Genomic DNA, 26,704 nt, shown 5'->3' with positions numbered 1-26,704 from the left:
TGTGTAACGTGTGCGTGTTTGTGCGAGCGAATGAGAGACATCTTTGAGACGTCTCAAGCTGCAATGTAAACCTTAGGACATTGATAAAAACAATAAAAGAGCAAACACGATGTATGGTGCCTGTTTTTTGATTTATTGTTTATACAGTGTCTGACCGCACACGTTTATGTGCACAATTCATTACCGAAACAAGAACAAATTTAATTCGAAGGACCGGAGCTGTAGCATTCTTATACATTTGACACACAAACACAGAGCAACTGTATGTTAAACTTCCCGTCACATTTTCAGCATTAGCTGTGATGGATAGATGGATTTCAGGCAGCAACTGTAAATGTGATTAAGCTATGTCATGAGTAAAATATTGGATGGATATAATGTTAAAACCAGTGTCTATGTTGGCATTGCTTAAAGTAAGATGCTTGAACCAATGATGCATTGAAAAGCTGTTTGTAAGGAACAATTCACCCCAAAATTTTTTCATTACTCACCCTCAAATAGGTTTTTAATACTATTTAGGACTAATTAGGTATTCCCAACAATGAAAGTGGATAAGGGACCAGAAATAGAAGTTGTCACCTTTTATTTGAATAACATGGTAAAGATGTGCTAGTTAAAGGGATAGCTAACCCAAAAATGAAAATTGTGGCATCATTTACTCATACTTAAGTTATTAAAGAGCTGTATAAATTACTTTGTAATGCTGAAAACAAATGAAGATTTTTTTGGCCAATGTTTGTTACCAAAGTGATTATAAGCACCATTGACATCTCCTACTATGGAAGTCAATGGTGCTCCTGTTTTTTTTCTTGATTACAAATATCTTTCATTGTGTTTAGCAGAACAAATACATTAATATAGGTTTGGAAAATTGTGAGGGTGGGTATATTATGACCCAATAAATTTTTTTTGGGGGGTGAACTATCCCTTTAACTACTTGTATGTTATACACAAGAGGGAATGTCAAGCGGTGGAATTTTCATTTTTGGGTTAACCATTCCTTTAAATGAGTATATTAGTAGCTCATAAAGAAATGCTTCAATGCTCTTGAGGTTATGATTTTAATTTCAGGGCTGTTTGAGGGTTTGATTTATTTATGATGGCTTTCTTTTTTTCGGTCACATAAAACAAACATCATTTCATCACTGGTCCTTTTAAAGTCTTAAATTTAAATTTTTTTTTTTAAATAAATATTTTAATTTAATAAACAATTGTCATAACCTAAGGCCTATAAAGCTTGCAAACACAACTCATATTAAAGCATTAGATTTACAGTGGTACACCACCATTTGAACTAAAAAAGTAATTTTGTATTCTTTTTTTTTAAATATCTATTCCACCTGAAGACAATATAATACAACTTATCTGTCTCTTTAAAAGTTTAAATATCTAAATAATAATGTTCATCTATGTGCAAATAAAATATTCCGATTGGTGAAGTTATTTCGCAGCTGTTACAACAAAGCAACATCATAAGCGTGTGTTCGACAAAACACTAAAGCCCCACCATCACGTTTTGGATAGAAGGGATACAGCAAACACAGAGATTTCACCAAATGAGCGCTGTTTTAAACCTAAACATCTTGTGAGGTTTAGGTCGTAGCTGTATCCCTTCTAGCCAAAACCCTCCATAACCTGATGCATTTTTATTTAACCGCCAAAAAACCTCTCTAATCATCAAGGTTGTCGAAATTGAGAACGTTGCCGTCGAAATGTGTGTGCACGTGCTTCTCATAAAGCTGCTGTTGGCAGTCCAGAGGAAACTGTTCGCTGCAGACGGGACACACTCTCCAGTGAGACTCGACGTGCTGTTCAAAACTGCTTTGCTCAAAGTGTGGTGGGAAGATGACCTCACAGAGAGGACATTGCTTATGGACGTCAGCTCTATTGGAGAAAGACATGAGATGGTGTAACTCACTGCATACTGTGAAATGTATTGTCTCTACCATAAGATGCAGTCTTCGGTGCACAGTATTGTTCCCAGTCGCAGTGCTATTACTATGAATGGGAAACAGTGCAACACTCAATATGGCTGCTCGAGTAAAGGAAGACACACCTTCCAACAAAAAGAGCCAATCATTGAAGATTAACGATTCTCTGGAAAGCGGCCCTTTACTGAGTTTTGTGAGGAACTGGCAAACCTCTGCAAATGCACAGTAGCTAGAGCAAAAGGGATTTTTTTAAATATATATTTATATACACAGACCATTGGCTGAGCATCTGATGCATAAGGTTTCCCAAATTTGAAAACTGTTCAGTTTCAAATTTAGATTGATTGACATAGAGACTTCGATTTCACACTTTAAAGGGATAGTACACCAAAAAATGAAAATAATGTAATTAATGACTCACTCTCATGTCGTTTCAAACTCGTAAGACCTCTGTCATCTTCAGAACACAGTTTAAGATGTTTATTTAGTCTGAGAGCTTTCTGCCCCCTACATTGAAAATATAGTAACTGTATACTGTCCATGTCCAGAAAAGTAATAAAAACATCATCAAAGTAGTCCATGTGACATCAGTGGGTCAGTTAGAATGTGTTGAAGCATTGAAAATACATTTTGGCCAAAAAAGAACAAAAAATACGACTTCAAAAAAAGTTACATGACTGCAGTGACGCGGCTGACGTGTTATATGGTGCGCTCCAGCTGTTTTTGTTTGTGCGCCCAGACTTCGTTTACAGTCTGAAGGAGACGCACGCTGTAAGTTTGAAAAAAAAACTTAGCAAACATGTCTGAGGATAACACGTCAGCCGCGTCACTGCAGTCACGTGACTTTAGTCTCGCGCATATGCTTCACAGCAGACGTGGAAGAGAAGACAAAATGTATTTTTGATGCTTCAACACATTCTAACTGACCCACTGATGTCACATGGACTACTATGATAATGTTTTTTATTACCTTTCTGGACATGAACCGTATACCGTACTAGATTTTCAATGAAGGGTCAACAAGCTCTCGGACTAAATCTAAAACATCTTAAACTGTGTTCCGAAGATGAACTGAGGTCTTACGAGTTTGAAACGACATGAGGATGAGTCATTAATTACATTATTTTCATTTTTAGGTGAACTATCCCTTTAATGTCCCTAAATATTATGCTGAACAAAACAAAATGTGATTGCTTGATATAAATGTCACTTAAGATGTCCTCGTAGGCAATCCATGACCAGTGAAAGTTGCTATGGAATACAGACCTGAGCCGTCAGTCTGAACATCAAGACTATCCCTAAAGGAAATTTGGTACACTGCACATTTCTGGCAAACATAGTATGCAAGTCGTGTATTTTGCGCATATCAACCAATACTTCGAGTAGCATGCTGTCTGTCTATATAGCCTTTACCTGGTGTCAAAACAGAAGCTAGCATGGCTCTCGTCGGATTCCGGGCTCTGATGTTCGCAAACTTCCGGGGCCTCGCCATCAGCTTCCTAACAAAGAAAGAAAAAGCAAAACTGAAACGCGCACATCTTTTCTTTGTGACTGAAACGTAACAATACAGCGCTCTCCAGAAGCTGTCACATCTTCATTGAGACACACCAGCTCAGATCTCACGCAAACCCACACATTCTGCTATAAGCCACGCCTGTCTGCACACAACTGGCTTCCTGCAAAGGTTAATGGGCTTTTAACGCAGCAAACGAGAGAAGAGGAGAGAAGGGTCATCTCGGATCCGCACCCTCAAATATCACAGGCCGGCACCCTGAGCCAATTAGCATTGCCCTAGTCAACATCTCTCTCTAGCGAGCCTCTACCCTCGTCACTCCAATACGCTAATGAGCTCGGAAGAAAAAAGACTTAATTGCCGTTTCATGCAAATGAGCCACCTCTGTATTCACCTGTGAACCTGCGAGGAATGTTGGGGGCACAGAGGAAGGGATGAGAGAAAAGGGTGAAGAGGTGGAAGTCAAGATGAAGGGGTTGAAAGCTTAGAAATGATGGAAAGACAAAGAATTAAGTGATGGTTGCCGTAAAAGACTGAAGAGTGAGGTAAACTAAAAGAAGATGCCATGTAATCCCGTGTACTATTCAACTGGGAAAATCAGAATTTCCAACTTTCTATTATTCAAGGTTCGACACTTGTTTTTTATATCCGTCACCTTTTGTCCTCTCTCGTTTTTTGTCACAGCGAACCTGACATTTTTCCACACATCCAATTTAAAATTTGCATTTCTTCGCCACTAGCAGCATCCGCCATTGTCGGTCTTCTTGTAGAGAGGCATCAGAGTGGCATGGGAATTGTAGTCCTTGCGTCTCCCTGCACTCGCTACACTTGACGAAAAAAAACAATACACTTGCCCGGAATACCTAATGTTTAATCGAATCGTGACCACAATGATTCTGGGAAATTTTGATACCGGAATAAAGCGAAATTTGTAAAACCATTACATCCCTAGTTTACAGTCTTTGTGGTGTGTTTCAGCAATACTTTTCAAACATTTAGGATGCAATTCTCAAGACTTTACAGGGACTTTAAGAGTACATAACAAAATATGTCAGATGCTCAGTTGTGCATCTGAGCTCAGTATGCATGTTCTCTTTGAATGCATGACTTTTGCCAAGCCAACACAATTCCCCACGGAAACACTAGTACTTAGGAACATGTATATGTGGCTGATCGTGTATAGGAAAAGCTGCTGTTATGCCTTCTATTCAACTACTTCCATTAATGTTGGGTATGCATCCTTACATTAGTCCGCTCCTCAGCAGGGTTCTCCAGTCCATCAGGGGGGCTGAGACTCCTTGATGGTTGACTGCAAACTACAGGACCACCCCACAGCAGCGGTGCCAAAAGAGGGGGCCGACAGGTTTGTTCTGGAGATAACGCCCCATCTGCTCCATCTGAGCAACAAGAAACGGGAAGTTTTGAATAAATCGTAAGTATCCGTTTTTATAAAATGGACTAAAAATGGAACACAGTCCTACCACGGGTCTCCTGCTCTAAATAGGGGTTTCCATACTGCAGTTCAGCAGGTTGCTGTGGCACAAGTGGAATTGGGGGTGGATCTTGCCGGTAGGGCAGCGGGTAACGAAGAAACACCAGCTCCCTGGGCTCTGATCTCAGACCACCTGCTGCTTCCCCTCGGTTCATACACTTCCGCAGCTCCTAAAAGACATGAGCAGTTATCAATGCTTTGCTTACAGCAGTGTTTATAGATGCTGTAGCTACACAAGTCATTCCTAACTCTGATTCTGTGTTAAGTAATTCATTACTAGTTACTAATTACATCTTCAATCATGTAATTAGATTACTGTATAAATTAAACTCTTCAAAAAATATTATTCTTATATATATATATATATATATATATAAAAATCCTATTTAATAAATGATACAAAGATAGACTTGACCCGATTACGGCTTTTCAATAATTAGTAAAGGAGTTGTGTATTGGTAGGTATTGGGTCAAATTAAGGGTGCAGATTCAGGCATTAATATGTTCTTTTTAAGTAATAATAATCAGCCAATATCTTAGTAGTAATAATGCTAATAACCAACCAGTTAATAGTAAGAATTGGAAACTACACTAGTTTGTTACCATTATTCTTATTTAAAAGTATTTAAAGTGAAAAGGATATACAAACAACATGCATTTGAAGAGTTTGGTTCCAAAACGCAATAAACACAATAAAAGAAAGTTACCGCCAAAATCAGTATTGTATCTGGTCAGTATTAAAAAGTACATTCTTAATTTTACGCAAAATCTGATATCTGGCGTGTTATTCTGTCATCTTTTCTCCCTTTTTTCCCAAACCGCGACAAACACCAATCCTCCTTCTCTACAGAATGCAATAAATCTGCTTAACCAATCACAGCGCACCATTCCACACATTGTAAACAATACTGAAGGCACTTTAAATACACAAGAATCCTTTCCCCATCTACTTTGTGCTTCATGATCAATAAACAACAACAAAAAATGTATGACATTGATAAACCTTTGGTGGTTTTCTGTGGCGGGGAAGAAACGGAAGCAATCAAAATCAAATAATTTACGTAAGAGACACTCGGGTGAAGGAAAAATGCCGGCTGTTTCTTGTTGTCACACGACAGCATCAAGTTTCTCTCATGCTAACACATTGACCCCAGGGGATTTTATGAAAAACTTTCCATTATATTACTTTTAAGTCCACGAAAATGGAGTAGGACAAAAACATTTTACAGCTGATCGCTGTCGAAAAAGTTCTGCGACAACGTACCAATTATGACAGCAGCAATGACAGTATTCTTAAAGGGATAGTTCGACCAAAAATGATATTAAACCCATGATTTACTAACCCCCAAGCTGTCCGAGTTGCACATTTTCGGATATTTTAGAAAATGTTTTAGGTCTTTCAGTTGATTAAATGTAATGTTACGGGGTCCACGACCTTCAAGTCCAAAAAAAGTGTGTCCATCCTTCACAAATTAAATCCAAACGGCTCCAGGATGATAAACAAAAGTCTTCTGAGGGTAATCCGCGCGGTGTTGTTGTAGAAATATCCATATTTAAAACTTAGTCGCGTCCGCATTATAATCCTAATAATCTTTTAGAATCAAGGTTGAACCTCTTCAACCTCAATTCTCAACCAGTGAATGATAAATTACTGTAATACAGATAAGAAATTATCAGTCTTTAAATAGCAATGAAACACAGTGTGTAACTTTGTCCTTTTTCATTCTTATTCCTAATCTTTCCTTCTCTCTCCTCTGACCCTATATCTGTGTGCCATGATTAGAGGCATTATTCCCACACTTAACATTTCACACAGATGCTGATGGGTAATCAGGGAGCCGAACGTGGCATTTAGCCGTGACTCCTGGGGCTCAAACATTCACACTCAGTCCGAGTTAAAGTGTTTAATATTTAAATTCATTACCATTCAGCAGTTCAAGTTATAAAAATACTAGTTTAAGAAGTTTTTTCAGTTTTTTTTATCTATAAATAGCAAATAACTGGCAAAAACATAACATGTACAACACAGTACAAGTGAATTTTAAAACTTGAAATTAAAAAAGTCAGAGGTAGAGCATTGCGTTAGCAGCGCAAAGGTCATTAGGTCGAATCCAGGGAACACACATGTTGATGTATACGTTGTAAAGCACTGTAAGTAAAACGCATAAATGTAAAAAGCTGATTGATTCTTCACTGCTATATTGCTGATTTTGTACAAGTCGTCAATAATGTGTAATAACACCTTTATTTGATCTTACCTCTTCCAATCTCTCCTTTTCTTTGGTCACCACCACAAGACTCTCTCTTAATGCTGATACCTCTCTGTCTTTCTCCGTCACATGAGCCTATAAAGTAATTCACATATTCAATTAAATTTAATGTCATTTTTCTGCAACTATTAAAACCAAAATAAATTGTCATTATACAATAGTCTTTGCAGCTCAAATGGTAGAGCAATGTGGACAATAGGGTGTGTATAAGCGAGACGACACATGGGTTGCGGTACAATGTGTTGCAATACATAGTGGTAATGTAAAGCAAAGTGATCTATTGAGATATTTTCTCTTTTAGGAATATAATAGGAAATTATTTTAGGAAAACTGCCATTGAGAACACACCCCCATATGCAAACCTTAGCAAAACACTTTGGGGCGCGCCCCTATGTTAGTACTTCCTGTCTGTAGCACTTCCTGACTGTAGCTGGGTTTCCATCGAAACTTGAAATTGAATCTTTTCAAAACTGGCAAAAAATCAAAAATCAAATGCAAATTAGGTGCGTTTCCATACAGTGGCGAATAACGGTGGTATTGGTAACCTAGGGTGCATCCCAATTCAGGAGCTGCAGCTTTCCAAGGCCGTATTTGAAGGCTAATGACGTCACCGGGGCGCGACGAAGGCTGTCCCAATTAGAAGGTTTTTTCCATAGATGTATCTTTCACAGCCTTGGCTATCCCAAGATTCAATGCGCGCATATGACGTCTGTGTATTTTGAAATAAACATTCAAAACTGTGTATATTTTGCCAATTAAAAGGTCCTTGTCACTGTTTTACTATTATAAATGATGTTTTAGTAATGTGAATTAATATTATTGCTGCAATACTGTGCGTGTTGCATTTTGCTTTTGTATATTTCAAAGGGTGGTGAATTGTACATACTGTTGGATGGTTTAATCTGCATCAATGTGTCATATTTTCTCAAATAAAAAAGAAATAAAAATCTGCCTCCATATTAATTTTTAAAAGTCTGATAGGTATCAGCTGTTGTGTCCCGCTGACAAGCATAGTGGGTGGGAACAGCAGGTGACCCAACTTCCCCACGTAGGCTAGACCATCTAATTTCAGTTTCCTTCGTGCACTTTAGAGGCTGCAGCATTCAAATATCGAGCCATGCCTTCAAAGTCCGCGGCTTTAATGGGACCAAGCCCCTGAATGATCCAGACCCTTGAGATACACCCCTAATAACAAACAGTAAACAAAGCAAAAGAAGGCTTGCTTGGAAAATGGAGACGCATGTAGTCACGATGGGCAAGTTATTAATTTATTAGCAGTGCTGCTTGTAATTGCCAAACTGAATGATGTGCACAGAAAAAAGAAATGCAGTATTTTTGATAAAGGCACTAGAAGCAAGGGCAGCAAGACGACGTTGAGCCCCATATATGGTAAACACAACGTCAGAATTTATCGATATATTATTGCAAAAAAAATTCAATACTCACATGTATTGATATTTTTTTACACCCCTAGTGCACAATGGTCTTTAACTGCCTTAATGGAAAGGCAACATCAGCACGTATAACTCACTGAGACACACAGACATATAAGTCTGACTTGATTTACACAACAAGAGGTCTCTCATCTAAATAAAGAAAAGCAATCTCCCACTTAGTGTCTGCTAATTTCTCTCTCCCTGAGTGATGTTTGTGTGAATGTCTGTTTGGGTTCTGTCGAAATGGGTTTGCTTACCCTGCTCTGCAGTAAACAGTCATAAAGCATGCAGTGAGAACGTGTGCACGTGTTTAAACACGCTATAAATAAAAGGCTCTTCTTTTGATGGTGTCTCCAGCTTTGTTTAAATACTCAGACAAGTAGAGTCCTTTATGACCCCAGTTCCTTTCCACTTGGCCAACTCAGTCTTTTATACACACACGCACACACACACTACTGCTGTTGGAAATGTAATATATCAGTGAACCAGAGCATATGAGCTAAAACAAATCCATACCCGCATGCACAGACGTCATACCTGCCTTAGCATACAAACGTGTGGGGTGCAGACGTTTATCTGTGCATGCTGTTTTGAAAGAACTTGATGCATGTATATCTGTCTATGAGTGCGTTTACGTACCTTAAACCTCTTTTCCTCATTTGCTAGCTGGAGCTTTAGGTTTTCATTGATGGTGCACTGTTCTCTCCATTTCTCCTCCATGCATGCAAGCTCAGTCTCTACTGACACACTGCACTCTTCCTCATCTTCATCTTCTTCATCATCCTCCTCCTCCTCTTCTTCTTCGTCTTCTTCGCCTTCTTTTTCATCAACATTTTTCTGTTTTTCAGCATCCGTCTTCACTGCAATTATTTCCACAGGACATTGAACTTTCAGAAACATGCAGGTAAAGCATTCATACCCATTACTATTACTTATTATCAAAATAACTACTCTAAATCTGTATGTTCTGCTTTGTACAAAACCTACTTTAAATATGCATGAAGAAATTTAAAGAAAGTTATGGTATATTTCTGTGCATGTCAATACCTGCGGGAGGCATCTCTGCATCCGGGGTGTTTAGCTCCTGTGTGGTCTCGGTAGAAGCATCATTTCTGTTAAAGTCCTGAAACACACATAATAGATTTAGTTTCTTCACAGAGAAAATTCTCAGGAACCTAAACTGAACAAAACTAGAATATATTAATACTTAATGGTTGCATATTTGTGAATGACTCATCAGGGTAGAGCCAATATTTCATATACTTACTACCTGTTGTGCCTCCTGTTGTTGGGTTAGTTTGACGACCTGTCTTCGTAAACGTTGACACTCTCTGTATTTCTCTTTGTAGTGCTCTGCTGCCATATTTAGACGCAACCTGAGTTCCTCTACCTCTTTCTGTAGCTCCGCCTCCAATTCAGATCCCACGCCCAATCCCCCATCATTCCTGCCCTAAAAAAAAAAAATACATAAAATGTGAACAAAAAAGACAAAAAGAGAGCAAGAGTGTCACACCACCACAGTTCACATAGTGTCTACATTTTTTATAGTCATTCCCAGGCAAATCATCACATGGGATGTCACATTTGTGGTTACCGTTTCTTGCGATGCCTGGTTTCTCATCCTATCCAGCTGATTCTGGGCGTGTTTGCACTCTTCCTGGGCTTCAGTTAAACGAGTTTGTAGGTCTTGGGTCTCTTGGCGTGCACGGTACAACTCTGCCATGGTGCGATCTCGCCCATCACGCAACTCGGAGCCCAACATGGCAGCCTGCTGTCGGCTGGCCTGAAGTTGTTCCTCAGCCTGACGCAGCTGCTCTTTGAGACCCTGGATATGAAACATTAACGGTCAATATAAATTCTTTACAATTTTTCCACATTTTGGAAAAATCTTACACTTTGATGCAATAACACAACTTCAACTATGGAAATTATGTTCTGACAATCCAAAATAAATAGCAACTGTAGCATCTTAAAAGTAGTCGGCTTGCCTGAAGTTAGCAAAAATTGTATAAGTATGTGGTAATGTTTTGTGTGTCTCTCACAGCATCAGTGGAGTGTGTGTCTCTCTCTGTGCGGAGTCGGTGTAGTTCCTCCTGATACTGTGCGATGGTGACTTCTCTGTTCAGTTCCATCGCCTTTAACATCTGCAGCTCGGCGCTGAGTTTAGTGTTCTCCAGCTCCGCGCTTCGCACGTGAGACTACAGGTATGCATGCATACAGCACTGTCAATGCCTGTCATGCATCTGATGAATGCATACCATTACAACATACAACCCTCACTCACTTTATAAAGCTCCCTTTCATCTTTCTCATTCTTCAGCTGAGTTTGCAGACTGTCCCTCTCAGAAATCACCTTCTGCAGGCGGTCTCTCAAGCTGAACGCAAAAACAGAGTATGACATTTAAACTCTCATATGAATGGATGTATTACAGTATATTTTATATATGCAATTAAATTTTTATGCCCTGATTTTGGACATATATTTTTTTTTCTCAATTCCACTGGAGCACACAAGATGCTCCTGGAAACAATGTCACCAAATTATAACATGGATCATCAGGTTTCATAAATACATTTAAAATAGTAGTCTCAGATTTGTGTAATGTAATGTTTTATTACAGATGTGTGTGTGTGTGCTTACCAGTCAAGTTCAGTCTCTTTTAGGACTGCTTTTTGTGTAATTTCTAACAGGTCCTGTTCAAGCTGTCTCACTTTGGCCTGGGCTGCCTCCTTTTCCTCACACAGGCCTTTCTGCAGTTCCTGCCAACATACAGTAATGCTATTAATCATACGATTTGAGGTTCAAAATACAGCAGGAACTGTTATAAAATTAGTATTTAATAAAATCACATAGCTGAAATGGCCGATACTGATTTAAAAAGTACAAATCTAACTACTTATTTATCATTACTGCACACATATTAACCTCCAAAAAAGTATTAGCTAAAAAATAAATGCACTACTTATTATATATAATAATCCGTTTATAAAATCTACTATTAAAATGTAAAAATGTTAAGTAAAAAGTAGAATTTAACGGTTAGTTTTAAGATTTGGAAATCATTAAAAATGTAATCGTTTCAGATACAGCTGTGCAACAATACAATAAAAATAAAATAGCATTTTCAAGTAAAATTATACATTTACAAATTGAAACGTGTGTGTTTTCAGGTAACATATTTGAAATTACGTTTTTCCATTGGTAACACTTTACAATAAGGTTCATTAGTTAACATTAATGTATTAACTAACATGAACAAACCATGAGCAATACATTTATTAATCTTACTTATTAATGTTAGTTAATAAAAATAAAGCTGTTAATTGTTTGTTCATGTTAGTTCACAGTGCATTAACTAACGTTAACAAGATTTTAATAAAGTATTAGTAATTGTTGAAATTAACATGAACAAAGATTAACTAGATAGTAAAGTTTGAAGACAAACTTTATGTTGGCTTGAGAAAGCGTAGCCTGAACGTTTAAAACGGTTTGACATAAGTTTAGTTTAGTAGGCTATCTGGCTGTTCGTATGTTTAAGTATGAAGGTAGCATGATTTACCATGAAGCTAACATGATGTTAGCATGATTAGCATGAAGCTAGCATGATGCTAGCATGATTAGCATGAAGCTAGCTTGATGCTAGCATGATTAGCATGAAGCTAGCATGATTAGCATGAAGCTAGCATGATTAGCATGAAGCTAGCATGATGCTAGCATGATTAGCATGAAGCTAGCATGATGCTAGCATGATTAGCATGAAGCTAGCATGATGCTAGCATGATTAGCATGAAGCTAGCATGATGCTAGCATGATTAGTATGAAGCTAGCATGATTAGCATGAAGCTAGTATGATGATAGCATGATGCTAGCATAATTAACATGAAGCTAGCATGATGCTAACATGATTAGCATGAAGCTAGCATGATGCTAACATGATTTGCATGAAGCTAGCATGATTAGCATGAAGCTAGCTTGATGCTAGCATGATTAGCATGAAGCTAGCATGATGCTAGCATGATTAGCATGAAGCTAGCATGATGCTAGCATGATTAGCATGAAGCTAGCATGATGCTAGCATGATTAGCATGAAGCTAGCATGATGCTAGCATGATTAGCATGAAGTTAGCATGATGCTAGCATGATTAGCATGAAGCTAGCATGATTAGCATGAAGCTAGTATGATGATAGCATGATGTTAGCATAATTAACATGAAGCTAGCATGATGCTAACATGATTAGCATGAAGCTAGCATGATGCTAACATGATTTGCATGAAGCTAGCATGATTAGCATGAAGCTAGCTTGATGCTAGCATGATTAGCATGAAGCTAGCATGATTAGCATGAAGCTAGCATGATGCTAGCATGATTAGCATGAAGCTAGCATGATGCTAGCATGATTAACATGAAGCTAGCATGATGCTAGCATGATTAGCATGAAGCTAGCATGCTGCTAGCATGATTAGCATGAAGCTAGCATGATGTTAGCATGATTAGCATGAAGCTAGCATGATGCTAGCATGATTAGCATGAAGCTAGCATGATGCTAGCATGATTAGCATGAAGCTAGCATGATGCTAGCATGATTAGCATGAAGCTAGCATGATGCTAGCATGATTAGCATGAAGCTAGCATGATGCTAGCATGATTAGCATGAAGCTAGCATGATGCTAGCATGATTAGCATGAAGCTAGCATGATGCTAGCATGATTAGCATGAAGCTAGCATGATGCTAGCATGATTAGCATGAAGCTAGCATGATGCTAGCATGATTAGCATGAAGCTAGCATGATGTTAGCATGACTAGCATGAAGCTAGCATGAAGTTAGCATGATTAGCATGAAGCTAGCATGAAGTTAGCATGATTAGCATGAAGCTAGCATGATGTTAGCATGATTAGCATGAAGCTAGCATGAAGCTAGCATGATTAGCAGGAAGCTAGCATGAAGCTAACATTTATTGCGTTGCTAGGGTACTAAGTTTGGTTGCTAGGGAGAAAATTGGCATCCCATAATGATCACCCTTCAAGCCACAAGTAAAACGGTCCAACCCCCATGTCTCTACAATGTTCTGATGCGGAGATATAAGGCTTTGTTTATTCCGTTACTAGGGTACTAAGTTTGGTTGCTAGGGAGAAAATTGGCATCCCATAATGATCACACTTCAAGCCACAAGTAAAACGGTCCAACCCCCGTGTCTCTACAATGTTCTGATGCGGAGATATAAGGCTTTGTTTATTCCGTTGCTAGGGTACTAAGTTTGGTTGCTAGGGAGAAAATTGGCATCCCATAATGATCACACTTCAAGCCACAAGTAAAACGGTCCAACCCCCGTGTCTCTATGATGTTCTGAAGCGGAGATATAAGGCTTTGTTTATCATGTTGCTAGGGTCTTCATATTTTGTTGCTAGGGGCGTGGCTTAATACCTCAATAAGAATCCTAAGAGACTGATTGGATGCCTGAGTAAAATGAGCCCACCCCTATGTCTCTATGACACTCCGGTGCCAAGATATCCATCTGGGCTTTTTATAATGGTAGTCTATGGGAGATGTTGCTAGGGTACCCAAAATTGTTGCTAGGGGCGTGGCTTAATAGCTCTGGGGTGATCCTAAGAGACTGATTGGATGACTGAGTAAAATGAGCCCACCCCCATGTCTCTACGACACTCTAAAGTGAAGATATTCCATCTGGGACGCTTTTATTCCCTTTTATGGGCATGTTTCCTGCCCCATTATAAGTCAATGGGAAATTTTGGGGGCCTCTTACACCCCAGGGGTACAGCTTACACCCCATTGTGAGGTATGTTCTTACACAGCCTGTCAGCCTCCTTAAATGTGGTAAGCCACAAGTTTCTACAAGTTTCTCACTCGCAGCTATGACCCGTCAAAGTTTGTCTCAATGTTAAGTCAATGGAAATTTTGGGGTGTTTCAGCGCCCCGTTTAGGAATTCGGAAGGTCCCATCAGTTAGAAAAGATATAGCACACCTCGTCAGATCAGACCGAAAGTCTGTCAAAAGTTTGATGGCTGTAGCTTGAAAGCTCTAGGACGAGTTAGAGTTAGAAATTTTAGTCTCAGAAGAAAAAGAATAATAATAACTAGATAGTAAAGTTTGAAGACAAACTTTATGTTGGCTTGAGAAAGCGTAGCCTGAACGTTTAAAACGGTTTGACATAAGTTTAGTTTAGTAGGCTATCTGGCTGTTAGTATGTTTAAGTATGAAGGTAGCATGATTTACCATGAAGCTAGCATGATGTTAGCATGATTAACATGAAGCTAGCATGATGCTAGCATGATTAGCATGAAGCTAGCATGATGCTAGCATGATAAGCATGAAGTTAGCATGATTAGCATGAAGCTAGCATGATTAGCATGAAGTTAGCATAATTAGCATGAAGCTAGCATGATGTTAGCATGATTAGCATGAAGCTAGCATGATGCTAGCATGATTAGCATGAAGCTAGCATGATGCCAGCATGATTAGCATGAAGCTAGCATGATGCTAGCATGATTAGCATGAAGCTAGCATGATGCTAGCATGATTAGCATGAAGCTAGCATGATGCTAGCATGATTAGCATGAAGCTAGCATGATGTTAGCATGATTAGCATGAAGCTAGCATGATGCTAGCATGATTAGCATGAAGCTAGCATGAAGCTAGCATGATTAGCATGAAGTTAGCATGAAGCTAGCATGATGCTAGCATGATTAGCATGAAGCTAGCATGATGCTAGCATGATTAGCATGAAGCTAGCATGATGCTAGCATGATTAGCATGAAGCTAGCATGATGCTAGCATGATTAGCATGAAGCTAGCATGATGTTAGCATGATTAGCATGAAGCTAGCATGATGCTAGCATGATTAGCATGAAGCTAGCATGAAGCTAGCATGATTAGCATGAAGTTAGCATGAAGCTAGCATGATGCTAACATGATTAGCATGAAGCTAGCATGATGCTAGCATGATTAGCATGAAGCTAGCATGATGCTAGCATGATTAGCATGAAGCTAGCATGAAGTTAGCATGATTAGCATGAAGCTAGCATGAAGTTAGCATGATTAGCATGAAGCTAGCATGATTAGCATGAAGCTAGCATGAAGCTAGCATGATTAGCAGGAAGCTAGCATGAAGCTAACATGTATTGCGTTGCTAGGGTACTAAGTTTGGTTGCTAGGGAGAAAATTGGCATCCCATAATGATCACACTTCAAGCCACAAGTAAAACGGTCCAACCCCCGTGTCTCTACAATTTTCTGATGCAGAGATATGAGGCTTTGTTTATTCCGTTGCTAGGGTACTAAGTTTGGTTGCTAGGGAGAAAATTGGCATCCCATAATGATCACACTTCAAGCCACAAGTAAAACGGTCCAACCCCCGTGTCTCTATGATGTTCTGAAGCGGAGATATAAGGCTTTGTTTATTCCGTTGCTAGGGTACTAAGTTTGGTTGCTAGGGAGAAAATTGGCATCCCATAATGATTACACTTCAAGCCACAAGTAAAACGGTCCAACCCCTGTGTCTCTACAATGTTCAGATCCAGAGATATAAGGCTTTGTTTATTATGTTGCTAGGGTCTTCATATTTTGTTGCTAGGGGCGTGGCTTAATACCTCAATAAGAATCCTAAGAGACTGATTGGATGCCTGAGTAAAATGAGCCCACCCCTATGTCTCTATGACACTCTGGTGCAAAGATATCCATCTGGGCTTTCTATAATGGTAGTCTATGGGAGATGTTGCTAGGGTACCCAAAATTGTTGCTAGGGGCGTGGCTTAATAGCTCTGGGGTGATCCTAAGAGACTGATTGGATGCTTGAGTAAAATGAGCCCACCCCCATGTCTCTAAGACACTCTAAAGTGAAGATATTCCATCTGGGACGCTTTTATTCCCTTTTATGGGCATGTTTCCTGCCCCATTATAAGTCAATGGGAAATTTTGGGGGCCTCTTACACCCCAGGGGTACAGCTTACACCCCATTGTGAGGTATGTTCTTACACAGCCTGTCAGCCTCCTTAAATGTGGTAAGCCACAAGTTTCTACAAGTTTCTCACTCGCAGCTATGACCCGTCAAAGTTTGTCTCAATGTTAAGTCAATGGAAATTTTGGGGTGTTTCAGCGCCCCGTTTAGGAATTCGGAAGGTCCCATCAGTTAGAAAAGATATAGCACACCTCGTCAGATCAGACCGAAAGTCTGTCCAAAGTTTGATGGCTGTAGCTTGAAAGCTCTAGGACGAGTTAGAGTTAGAAATTTTAGTCTCAGAAGAAAAAGAATAATAATAATAACTAGATTTTAAAGTTTGAGGACAAACTTTATGTTGGCTTGAAAAAGCGTAGCCTGAACATTTTAAATGGTTTGACAGAAGTTTATTTTAGTAGGCTATCTGGCTGTTAGCATGATTAGCATGAAGTTAGCATGATTAACATGAAGCTAGCATGATTAGCATGAAGCTAGCATGATGTTAGCATGATCAGTATGAAGCTAGCATGAAGCTAACATGATTAGCATGAAGCTAACATGAAGCTAACATGATTAGCATGAAGCTAGCATGATGCTAGCATGATTAGCATGAAGCTAGCATGAATCTAACATGATTAGCATGAAGCTAGAATGAAGCTAACATTTATTCCGTTGCTAGGGTACTAAGTTTGGTTGCTAGGGAGAAAATTGGCATCCCATAATGATCAACCTTCAAGCCACAAGTAAAACGGTCCAACCCCAGTGTCTCTATGATGTTCTGAAGCGGAGATATAAGGCTTTGTTTATTCCGTTGCTAGGGTACTAAGTTTGGTTGCTAGGGAGAAAATTGGCATCCCATAATGATCAACCTTCAAGCCACAAGTAAAACGGTCCAACCCCCGTGTCTCTATGATGTTCTGAAGCGGAGATATAAGGCTTTGTTTATTCCGTTGCTAGGGTACTTAGTTCGGTTGCTAGGGAGAAAATTGGCATCCCATAATGATCAACCTTCAAGCCACAAGTAAAACGGTCCAACCCCCGTGTCTCTATGATGTTCTGAAGCGGAGATATAAGGCTTTGTTTATTCCGTTGCTAGGGTACTAAGTTTGGTTGCTAGGGAGAAAATTGGCATCCCATAATGATCAACCTTCAAGCCACAAGTAAAACGGTCCAACCCCCGTGTCTCTATGATGTTCTGAAGCGGAGATATAAGGCTTTGTTTATTCCGTTGCTAGGGTACTAAGTTTGGTTGCTAGGGAGAAAAATGGCATCCCATAATGATCACACTTAAAGCCACAAGTAAAACGGTCCAACCCCCGTGTCTCTACAATATTCTAATGCTGAGATATAAGGCTTTGTTTATTCCGTTGCTAGGGTACTAAGTTTGGTTGCTAGGGAGGAAATTGGCATCCCATAATAATCAACCTTCAAGCCACAAGTAAAACGGTCCAACCCCCGTGTCTCTATGATGTTCTGATGCGGAGATACAAGGCTTTGTTTATTCCGTTGCTAGGGTACTAAGTTTGGTTGCTAGGGAGGAAATTGGCATCCCATAATGATCAACCTTCAAGCCACAAGTAAAACGGTCCAACCCCCGTGTCTCTATGATGTTCTGAAGCGGAGATATAAGGCTTTGTTTATTCCGTTGCTAGGGTACTAAGTTTGGTTGCTAGGGAGAAAATTGGCATCCCATAATGATCAACCTTCAAGCCACAAGTAAAACGGTCCAACCCCCGTGTCTCTATGATGTTCTGAAGCGGAGATATAAGGCTTTGTTTATTCCGTTGCTAGGGTACTAAGTTTGGTTGCTAAGGAGAAAATTGGCATCCCATAATGATCAACCTTCAAGCCACAAGTAAAACGGTCCAACCCCCGTGTCTCTATGATGTTCTGAAGCGGAGATATAAGGCTTTGTTTATTCCGTTGCTAGGGTACTAAGTTTGGTTGCTAGGGAGAAAATTGGCATCCCATAATGATCAACCTTCAAGCCACAAGTAAAACGGTCCAACCCCCGTGTCTCTATGATGTTCTGATGCTGAGATATAAGGCTTTGTTTATTCCGTTGCTAGGGTACTAAGTTTGGTTGCTAGGGAGGAAATTGGCATCCCATAATAATCAACCTTCAAGCCACAAGTAAAACGGTCCAACCCCCGTGTCTCTAAGATGTTCTGAAGCGGAGAAATAAGGCTTTGTTTATTCCGTTGCTAGGGTACTAAGTTTGGTTGCTAGGGAGAAAATTGGCATCCCATAATGATCAACCTTCAAGCCACAAGTAAAACGGTCCAACCCCCGTGTCTCTATGATGTTCTGAAGCGGAGATATAAGGCTTTGTTTATTCCGTTGCTAGGGTACTAAGTTTGGTTGCTAGGGAGAAAAATGGCATCCCATAATGATCACACTTAAAGCCACAAGTAAAACGGTCCAACCCCCGTGTCTCTACAATGTTCTGATGTTGAGATATAAGGCTTTGTTTATTCCGTTGCTAGGGTACTAAGTTTGGTTGCTAGGGAGAAAAATGGCATCCCATAATAATCAACCTTCAAGCCACAAGTAAAACGGTCCAACCCCCGTGTCTCTATGACACTCTAAAGTGAAGATATTCCATCTGGGACGCTTTTATTCCTTTATATGGGCATGTTTCCTGCCCCATTATAAGTCAATGGGAAATTTTGGGGGCCTCTTACACCCCAGGGGTACAGCTTACACCCCAATGTGAGGTATGTTCTTACAGAGCCTGTCAGCCTCCTTAAATGTGGTAACCCACAAGTTTCTACAAGTTTCTCACTCGCAGCTATGACTCGTCAAAGTTTGTCTCAATGTTAAGTCAATGGAAATTTTGGGGTGTTTGAGCCCCCCGTTTAGGAATTCGGAAGGTCCCATCAGTTAGAAAAGTCATAGCATAAATCTACGGACCAGTCTTAAAAGTTTTGTAAAGTTTTGTGGGTGTAGCTTGAAAGCTCTAGGAGGAGTTACAGTCAGAAAAAGTAGGGATCAGAAGAAGAATAATAATAATAAGATTAAGATGAAGAACAGTATGTTGGCTTTTTCAAGCCAACATAATAATAATAATAATAATAATAAGTTTAAGTGCAACAACAGTATGTTGGCTTTCTCAAGCCAACATAATAATAATAATAATAATAATAATAATAATAATAAGTTTAAGTGCAACAACAGTATGTTGGCTTTCTCAAGCCAACATAATAAATGCTGTATAAGTGCAGTTCATTATAAGGTCATGTTAACTTATAAAGTTAAGTAATGAACCTTATTGTAAAGTGTTACCATTCTATTTTTTTAGGCACAAACCAAAAATAACCAAATACAATTATACATTTTATTAGAAAGGCTTTCTTATCATTTACAGTTTTGCTTCTTAAATGCATTTATTTTTTTACGGTTATCTTAAAATCGAAACCAGAAATATTAATTTTAAGCTTTAACAGACCATGGACTCGATGTAAATCGTTTCGTGTTTGGTGTGAACAGGCTTTAACACAAGCAACTTCCTCTTAGTCAGTTTTCATATGGCCTGCAGGTTAAAGACTAACCTGCAGGAAATGACACAGACTTCAAAGCTCTTTTTTAGAAGAAGAAATATGCAGATATAAATCAAACCAATTGACAGAAAAGAACTATAGTGATTCGCTCTATTCAAAACAAAAATAAAAAGTTAAAACACAACGATAGTATCGCTGTTCGATGTTGGCAGTGGAAGAGTTGTCTTTCAATGCGGTAGTTCATGTTTAACAGTCATCATCAGTAAATCACAGTAACATCTGGTTTGGAAAGCATTCATCCACCCCTTGTCCTCCGGCTATTCTGGTGACTCGTGGTGTTTTATGGCCGATGATGTTTCGGAATTGTTGCACAGGCATATAAAATCTGCGGTCATAAAATTAGCAGCCACAAAACACTTATGCCTTTACGATAAAGAGAAAGTATATTTTCATATGTATGTTCTGACACTTTAACAGACATATACACAGTTATGACATAAGAGATGGTTTGTGTGGTTGGGGTGAGACTGAATTATAAAAGTGTTAATGTTTTATTTGTGCTGTTCTTTGTCCTTAGCGATGCTCATAAGTCATGAGCACATATTCAATAGGTCTCTGTTAAAACACCAGGGGGCGATAAAAGACCAACAAACCAAATGATTCGAATCCTGATGTTTTTTTAGCTACATTTATGGCTCAATGTGTGTCCAGTGTAGTGAAAAATCTATCTATCTATTCATCCATCCATCCATCCATCCATCATTGGATTACACTGATGCACATACAGTAAAACTAAGAAAGGGAAACACTGATAGAATAAAGGATAAAATAAAGGAGATAAAAAGCATTGCGTGACAGGCTGCTGTTGTCTCAGAGACTGGGCAGGTCTGCTCCTTTCTGTTGAGTGGTTTTTGTGGACATTTACTCCTGGCTGTGTGCTCAGGCCTGACGTCACGTCTGCCCTTCCTGTGGTCGTCATGGCACAGCCATGATAACAGACGCCCAAGCAAACTTCCCTCTCTCAAACTCATGGTTCCTTCGCATTCATTATATCATCCTCATAAACTCTCAATCATGTATAAAATCACATCACTCGATCCGGACGGTCAGTAATACACACACAGCCATCACTTGATAAGATAAAGTGCTCTGTGGGAGTAGGTTCACTGTCAGTCAAACAAAAAGCATTTTATTTGTGGAGCCAGTAAGTCTTAAAGCTGAAATGTGCACATACGCACACACACAGGAGTGCTTTGATGTGAAGATAACTTGAACTTGTGATCTCTGGTGTGTAACACTGTGAGTGTGTGTGTGGGGGGGCTGTTTTGCATTGGTCCGACACTTTTATATGGGATTGTGTGTGTTTAGTACCTGGTTCTGGATTCTCTGCTTTTCCTGTAGCTGATCTCTCTCCTGTGTGAGGAGGCGAAGCGCTTTCTGCAGTTCTTTGCATTCTTGTTGGACTTCCTCTACACGCTGCTGCTCACATAAACACATACACATGAATCAATAATGAATCAACACATTGTGTGGGTGCTTGGGTGCATTCATGCATAATACCTCAAGTAGTCCGGTCTTTGTCGTTACAACCAGTATGTCTGAATTCCCATCATCCTCCACTGTAAGTAACTCCTCCCCAGTGGGCGTGGCCGGGCGGAACTGGAACGGTGTGCTCGCCCCTCTGATTTCACCAGTATGTGTGACGTAGCAGAACTGATAAAACTCACCATCACTACGGGGAACGTAATAACCTAGGAAATAGTAAGCATGGTATTTGGTTAGCCATTCATATTTATTTAAATATATAGCATCTAAATGTTTTAAATGATAATTAAAAAGCCAAATGCACTGAAATTTGTGCATAAACGAGAAGTTGATGTACAATTTTAAATGCTCTTTTTTCTTAAAACTGGCATAAAACAAGATCCAGCAAATTTACTTTTATAGCATGGAATAACATGGCTTAAAATGCAAACTAACATATTACACTAATTTCACTTAATGGTATGGGATCAATGCATTATGAATGCCTGTTTAATTGCTAAATAGGGAAAGTTACCTTAAACATATGAGCATTTTGTTGGGCGTCATTACATTACTAACTATGTAATACATTCTCACACAGACATGCCCAGGGTGTGTGTGTTTACCCTGAAAGATGATGGTTCGGTCAACAGTAGATCCTTCGGTGTAGTTTTCAGGCATGGGAGACCAGAGGAACGTGTAGTAGTCTCTCGCGCTGCTCCAGCCCACCTAACATAAACACAGAGGAAAACATAAAGTGGGACCATAACAATACAAGTAAAATCATACAATCTCGGTTTAAGTTTCAGGAGCGGCCAGCTAACAAAAAGAAAATTGAAATTGAATAAATATCAAATAAGAATTTGTAATTAATTACAGAATTTTAACTTAATACTATCAGTCTGTTTTAGGATGCGTGTTAGAATATGAGTCTGAACTATTCCTATGGAGGAATGTTAACACTTAGCAGTAGTGAAATGGCACAATGCGTTGCGTGGGAGGTGTTACGGACTCGGAAAAGTAGGCGTCATGGAAAACAGAAACGAGAAAAGGTGAAAATTTTACACTTGCTTTAAAGGCAGCTGAAATTGTTTGCTTGTCCCAAAGCAGTGGTTTTGCCAAACTGGGGGGCCAGCTTTTTTACATTTTAATTTATCATAAATTCTTTAAGTTGTGTCACTGCTGTAAAGTGTGTGTACATCAATTTCATAATTTTGCCTTTAAAGCAACATTTTCACCTACATAAGCAATCATGAGTGATTATATGGTTTTGTGTATATTGAAATATGATTGCAACAAAGAATATCATATTTCCCCAGGTCTAACCCACAATCGTAAACAGGTCAATTACAGTTACAGTGTAACCCAAACACACACATACAGATCTTTACTGATAGTAATTTGTCATTGCGATTTTTCACACCACCTAAAATTTTGTTTGATTACAATACATCACATCTATAATCACTTTATAGAAAGTATTCAGCTTTCATCTGGCACACAGTTATCTATAAAGAAATCACAGATTAATTACAAAGAAGGAAAGAGGAAAGCAAGAAGAAATAGAGCGAGAGAGAATATCTGAGTGCGTTTCAAACACACCATGCTTGTAGATACACGACCAGTAAATGATAAATCAAATAATAATAAGAGGGTTGACGTAACTATAAATCAAATTCATAACAACACGTTTCCCATGTGTGCGACAACTTAATTATATGATACCTGTCTGAGTGTGTGTGTGTGTGCGTATCTGTGTGTGTGCGTATCTGTTTGCAAACTTACTGTATGTGCGTGTATATGTACAGAACCTTTTAACCCGTTTAACCGCCATCTCATAAACATCCTTTAGATAAACAGTACTAAAGTTTGTTCAGCCTGAAATCCCAAAGCCATACATACAAATCTTTAGTGTTTAGAGAAAATTCCAATCTGATTTATATATGATATAGGAGAATAAAGCAAAAACATTTGCAAATTTATTTTGAATTTGATTTTTTTTTTAAAGAATGATAATATATCTGGACAGAAAATGAAAGTAAACAAACCAATATGCAAATCTAAAGGCGCAATACTTACTCAATACCACAAGAGGGCACCTGTGGTTCACCAAAGTAATATAAACTCAAGTTAAGGTGTGCTGATGAAATTACCTGAGCATGTGAGGACCTGAGAAATATTCATGCCATATTCTCTTAATAATTCCTTAAATATGATACCACATGTTTTCTCAAAGTATATATACCCATTATATATATGTATAAAATATAGGCCTAATGAATTTATAGTACCTAGCCAAGCATAATGAATAAGTCAACATTTGAAGTGGATCAAAACCTTTCAATAATTTTAAACCATACCCGTTCATGTCTTAGGACAACTTTTAACTTTTTTGATCTACTTCAAATGTTGTGTATATGGCAGGTAATGTATGTGATTACACTGGAAGTTATTGCACAAAAACCACCACAAAGATTTAAGGTGAAAAAAAACTGTAAATATGACTATACGAAAGATTTAGTTGCAGCTGGCAGTCAGAAAAAAAGGCCCACAGCTTGCAGAAAGGACACGAAAACACATGCACAATGAAATCCTATTCCACTATAAACTAACCATCAAAACAGAGTGATATTAAACAGATTAACCATCTTTTTTCCAATCCACGTTTTACTCTGCAACCCACCACTCTAAATGCTCTCTGGAAAGATCTGGTTGATTTGAAGTGCATTTTATGCCAGCCATAAACTGTCATTTTATCTTAATAAGATGTAAAGTTTCCACACACTAATTTCCTCTTTATTAACTGTAAGGTTTCATTTTAAGATGAAAGAAAGAGGGACAGATACAAAAAAACTGTGACATTAAATGGAGATAATGCATGACAGACTACCATATACTAAAATCAACTGTAGTGAGGGCTTGTCTTGGTTTTCAGAAGTTTATGGCTAAGTCAGTGTGTACTGTATGTGTTTGGACAGACATATAACCAAGTAAAGCAGACCCCATCTTTAGGGAGGCCTATGTATAAACCTTTCGAAAAGACAGACCATCGTCTCAAAACAATGAAAGTTATATTGAAGTATATACAGTGTAATGTATCTGTGCCAGTGTTTTAAATTGTTGCTGTATTTCTGTGTATTAAAAAAGTTAAGTACCTACACAGAACTTCAAATCTTTTAGACTTAAGAGACATTGGGTGCGTCTCAATCAGATCCATTTTATCACAAAATCCAGTTTGTTTTCTTAAAAATCCCACAATACAATACAAAAACCAGGGAGCATCGCAGCTTACTATGTTACCTTAACAGAAATCTAATTTTTTGAAGCTCTTAGACTGAAATGTGTAGAGTCCGAAACTCCAAACCCATACACTATATACTGATTCACGACCTAAGCAGCTGATTGAGACACACAGCATGTCTGCCAAGGCACTTATGTGTGTACCAACCTTAAAGATGCCAATCCAATCTTTAGGATGTGGGGTTATGAAAGATGTGAGTGTGTAATGACATTCAAGTGCTGCCTGCGGGAGGAAGCTTTTTCCCACATTCTGGAATATGACATGGGCGAAGTTTGATGTTTCCATGGCAACACTTCCTCCTCCACCTGCAGATACTCCTGTACCACAGGCTGATGACATCATCATAAGTGGTCAAGTAAAGCTTGCAAGCAGAGAAAAACCTGCAGAGAAAAACAAGAATTTGCAGTAGAAAAGAAAAGTAATGGGTATAAAAGAAATAATACAGTTTTAAGCCAAATGTTCTTTTAAAACTGAAAACTACTATATAACAAAATTGGCTTTTATAAAAGCATAATGTAAGGTTGCGCATAGGTAGATCCTCCATAATGAACATGATGATAAATTCTTAATACAGTCACATAACTTTTATTGTGTATAAAAGTTTACAGACATTATAGAAAGCCAATAATATCCTATAGGAAATTACATAATGATGATTAAGTAATATACAGCATATACGACTTGCAAGTTGCAACAAGCTAATGATTACACTATTACATAATAGGAAAATATGATAACGTTATTAAGAATCTGAAGTTTTAAAAGAAGCGGAATAGATATAAAACACACTTAAAGAAAACCGCATGAAGAAGACCTGCCCTTTTTCAGGCCGGATGGGGCGATGCCGAATAAGGCCTGCATGTAATGCACTGCTGCTTTTATCCCAGTTAACAAAGGCCTTGATCGTCACTGACAGCTCAACTGAATAAAATATACTGCATATATTCCTACTGATGTCAAAGTATAACGGCTTGGGACGCAATATACCATCTCCATTTTACATCAATAGATTATTTAAATAATATTTGTATCACATTGTTAACTGGCAAGTCACTGCGGATTAAATAACAGCTATAAGTGTACTATATTAAATCCGTTTGCACATGATCGTTTTACAGTATGTTATACGAGCAAAAACAAGTCGGTGGTCTTAGAAGAGGAGCTAATTAAATGAGTTTTAATCACATGCGCGTACACCGCAACCCCATCTCTGGAAACATCGAGAAGCACCGCGTGCAACATGCAGATCAACAGCATACACACAACAGCGTTCACAATAAAGTAGTTTATACCTGTAAGTTAATTCATGTTTTGTTGAAGGTCAATAACTCTAGTAGGTTGTATCGCTAGAAAACGTATCGTTGTAGCTGATCAGGGTGTCAAGATGTTTTGGGAATCTGAATCCCTCATCCTACTTCCGGGCGGCTGCGCCCTGTGATTGGTTTATTTCTGACCAAAGGCATTCGTGATTTGCCATTGGTTGGTGAACAGACCAACAAAACATACCTGAAAACTACGTAAACAAGAAAGCGTTTTAAGAATATGTTCATGCAGATGCAGTTCTTATTTTGCAAACTTCTTTGTTGTCCTTTCAATTTTTCATTTGAATAAAACACATGTATTTATGTAGCGCATATGTTGTGCAATTAATAGATATTAATACAGACAATAAATAACTTAAGGAAAAACGGAAACGAATGAAATATTTAGAATACTTTAAATAGGTTTGTAACACTGATCTATATAAATGACTGGATTGCGCATAGAACGATTGATGTAACT

The 26,704-nt window shown here is 38.6% G+C and overlaps 1 protein-coding gene across 4 annotated transcripts; it reads right to left on the bottom strand.

Annotated features, from left to right (window-relative positions):
• Nucleotides 1–112: 112 nt before the first annotated feature.
• tax1bp1a (Tax1 (human T-cell leukemia virus type I) binding protein 1a) lies at nt 113–26,350 on the bottom strand. 4 transcript variants are annotated; one of them, XM_065289519.1, is made up of 17 exons: nt 26,215–26,350; nt 25,070–25,302; nt 22,248–22,350; nt 21,658–21,848; nt 21,469–21,576; nt 11,284–11,402; nt 10,927–11,017; nt 10,685–10,840; nt 10,237–10,467; nt 9,910–10,092; nt 9,690–9,765; nt 9,282–9,529; nt 7,195–7,281; nt 4,926–5,106; nt 4,690–4,841; nt 3,345–3,430; nt 113–1,884 (listed from the first exon to the last, which is right to left on the bottom strand). In XM_065289519.1, exons 2-17 carry the CDS (start codon nt 25,265–25,267, stop codon nt 1,671–1,673), a joined length of 2,424 nt encoding a protein of 807 aa, XP_065145591.1. In that variant the 5' UTR covers nt 25,268–25,302; nt 26,215–26,350; the 3' UTR covers nt 113–1,670. The 4 variants fall into 4 exon arrangements, with proteins under 4 accessions (XP_065145591.1, XP_065145609.1, XP_065145600.1 ...); XM_065289537.1 differs by having other exon boundaries at nt 9,282–9,502; XM_065289528.1 differs by having other exon boundaries at nt 9,913–10,092.
• Between the last annotated feature and the right edge of the window lie 354 nt (nt 26,351–26,704).

The sequence above is a fragment of the Paramisgurnus dabryanus genome, chromosome 19 (assembly GCF_030506205.2).
Source record: "Paramisgurnus dabryanus chromosome 19, PD_genome_1.1, whole genome shotgun sequence".
NCBI lineage: Eukaryota > Metazoa > Chordata > Actinopteri > Cypriniformes > Cobitidae > Paramisgurnus > Paramisgurnus dabryanus.
The sequence above is the reverse complement of the archived record's forward strand: the minus strand, read 5'-3'. Positions and strand labels throughout refer to the sequence as shown.

Excerpts from the sequence above, each read along its gene's own strand:
- tax1bp1a (XM_065289519.1), bottom strand. The coding sequence starts at position 25,267 with ATGATGATGTCATCAGCCTGTGGTACAGGAGTATCTGCAGGTGGAGGA. Across the intron at positions 22,351-25,069 it reads ATTGGATTGGCATCTTTAAG|GTGGGCTGGAGCAGCGCGAG; the intron begins GTTGGTACACAC and ends TGTTTATGTTAG. Across the intron at positions 10,468-10,684 it reads ACACACACTCCACTGATGCT|GGTCTCAAAGAGCAGCTGCG; the intron begins GTGAGAGACACA and ends TTTCATATCCAG.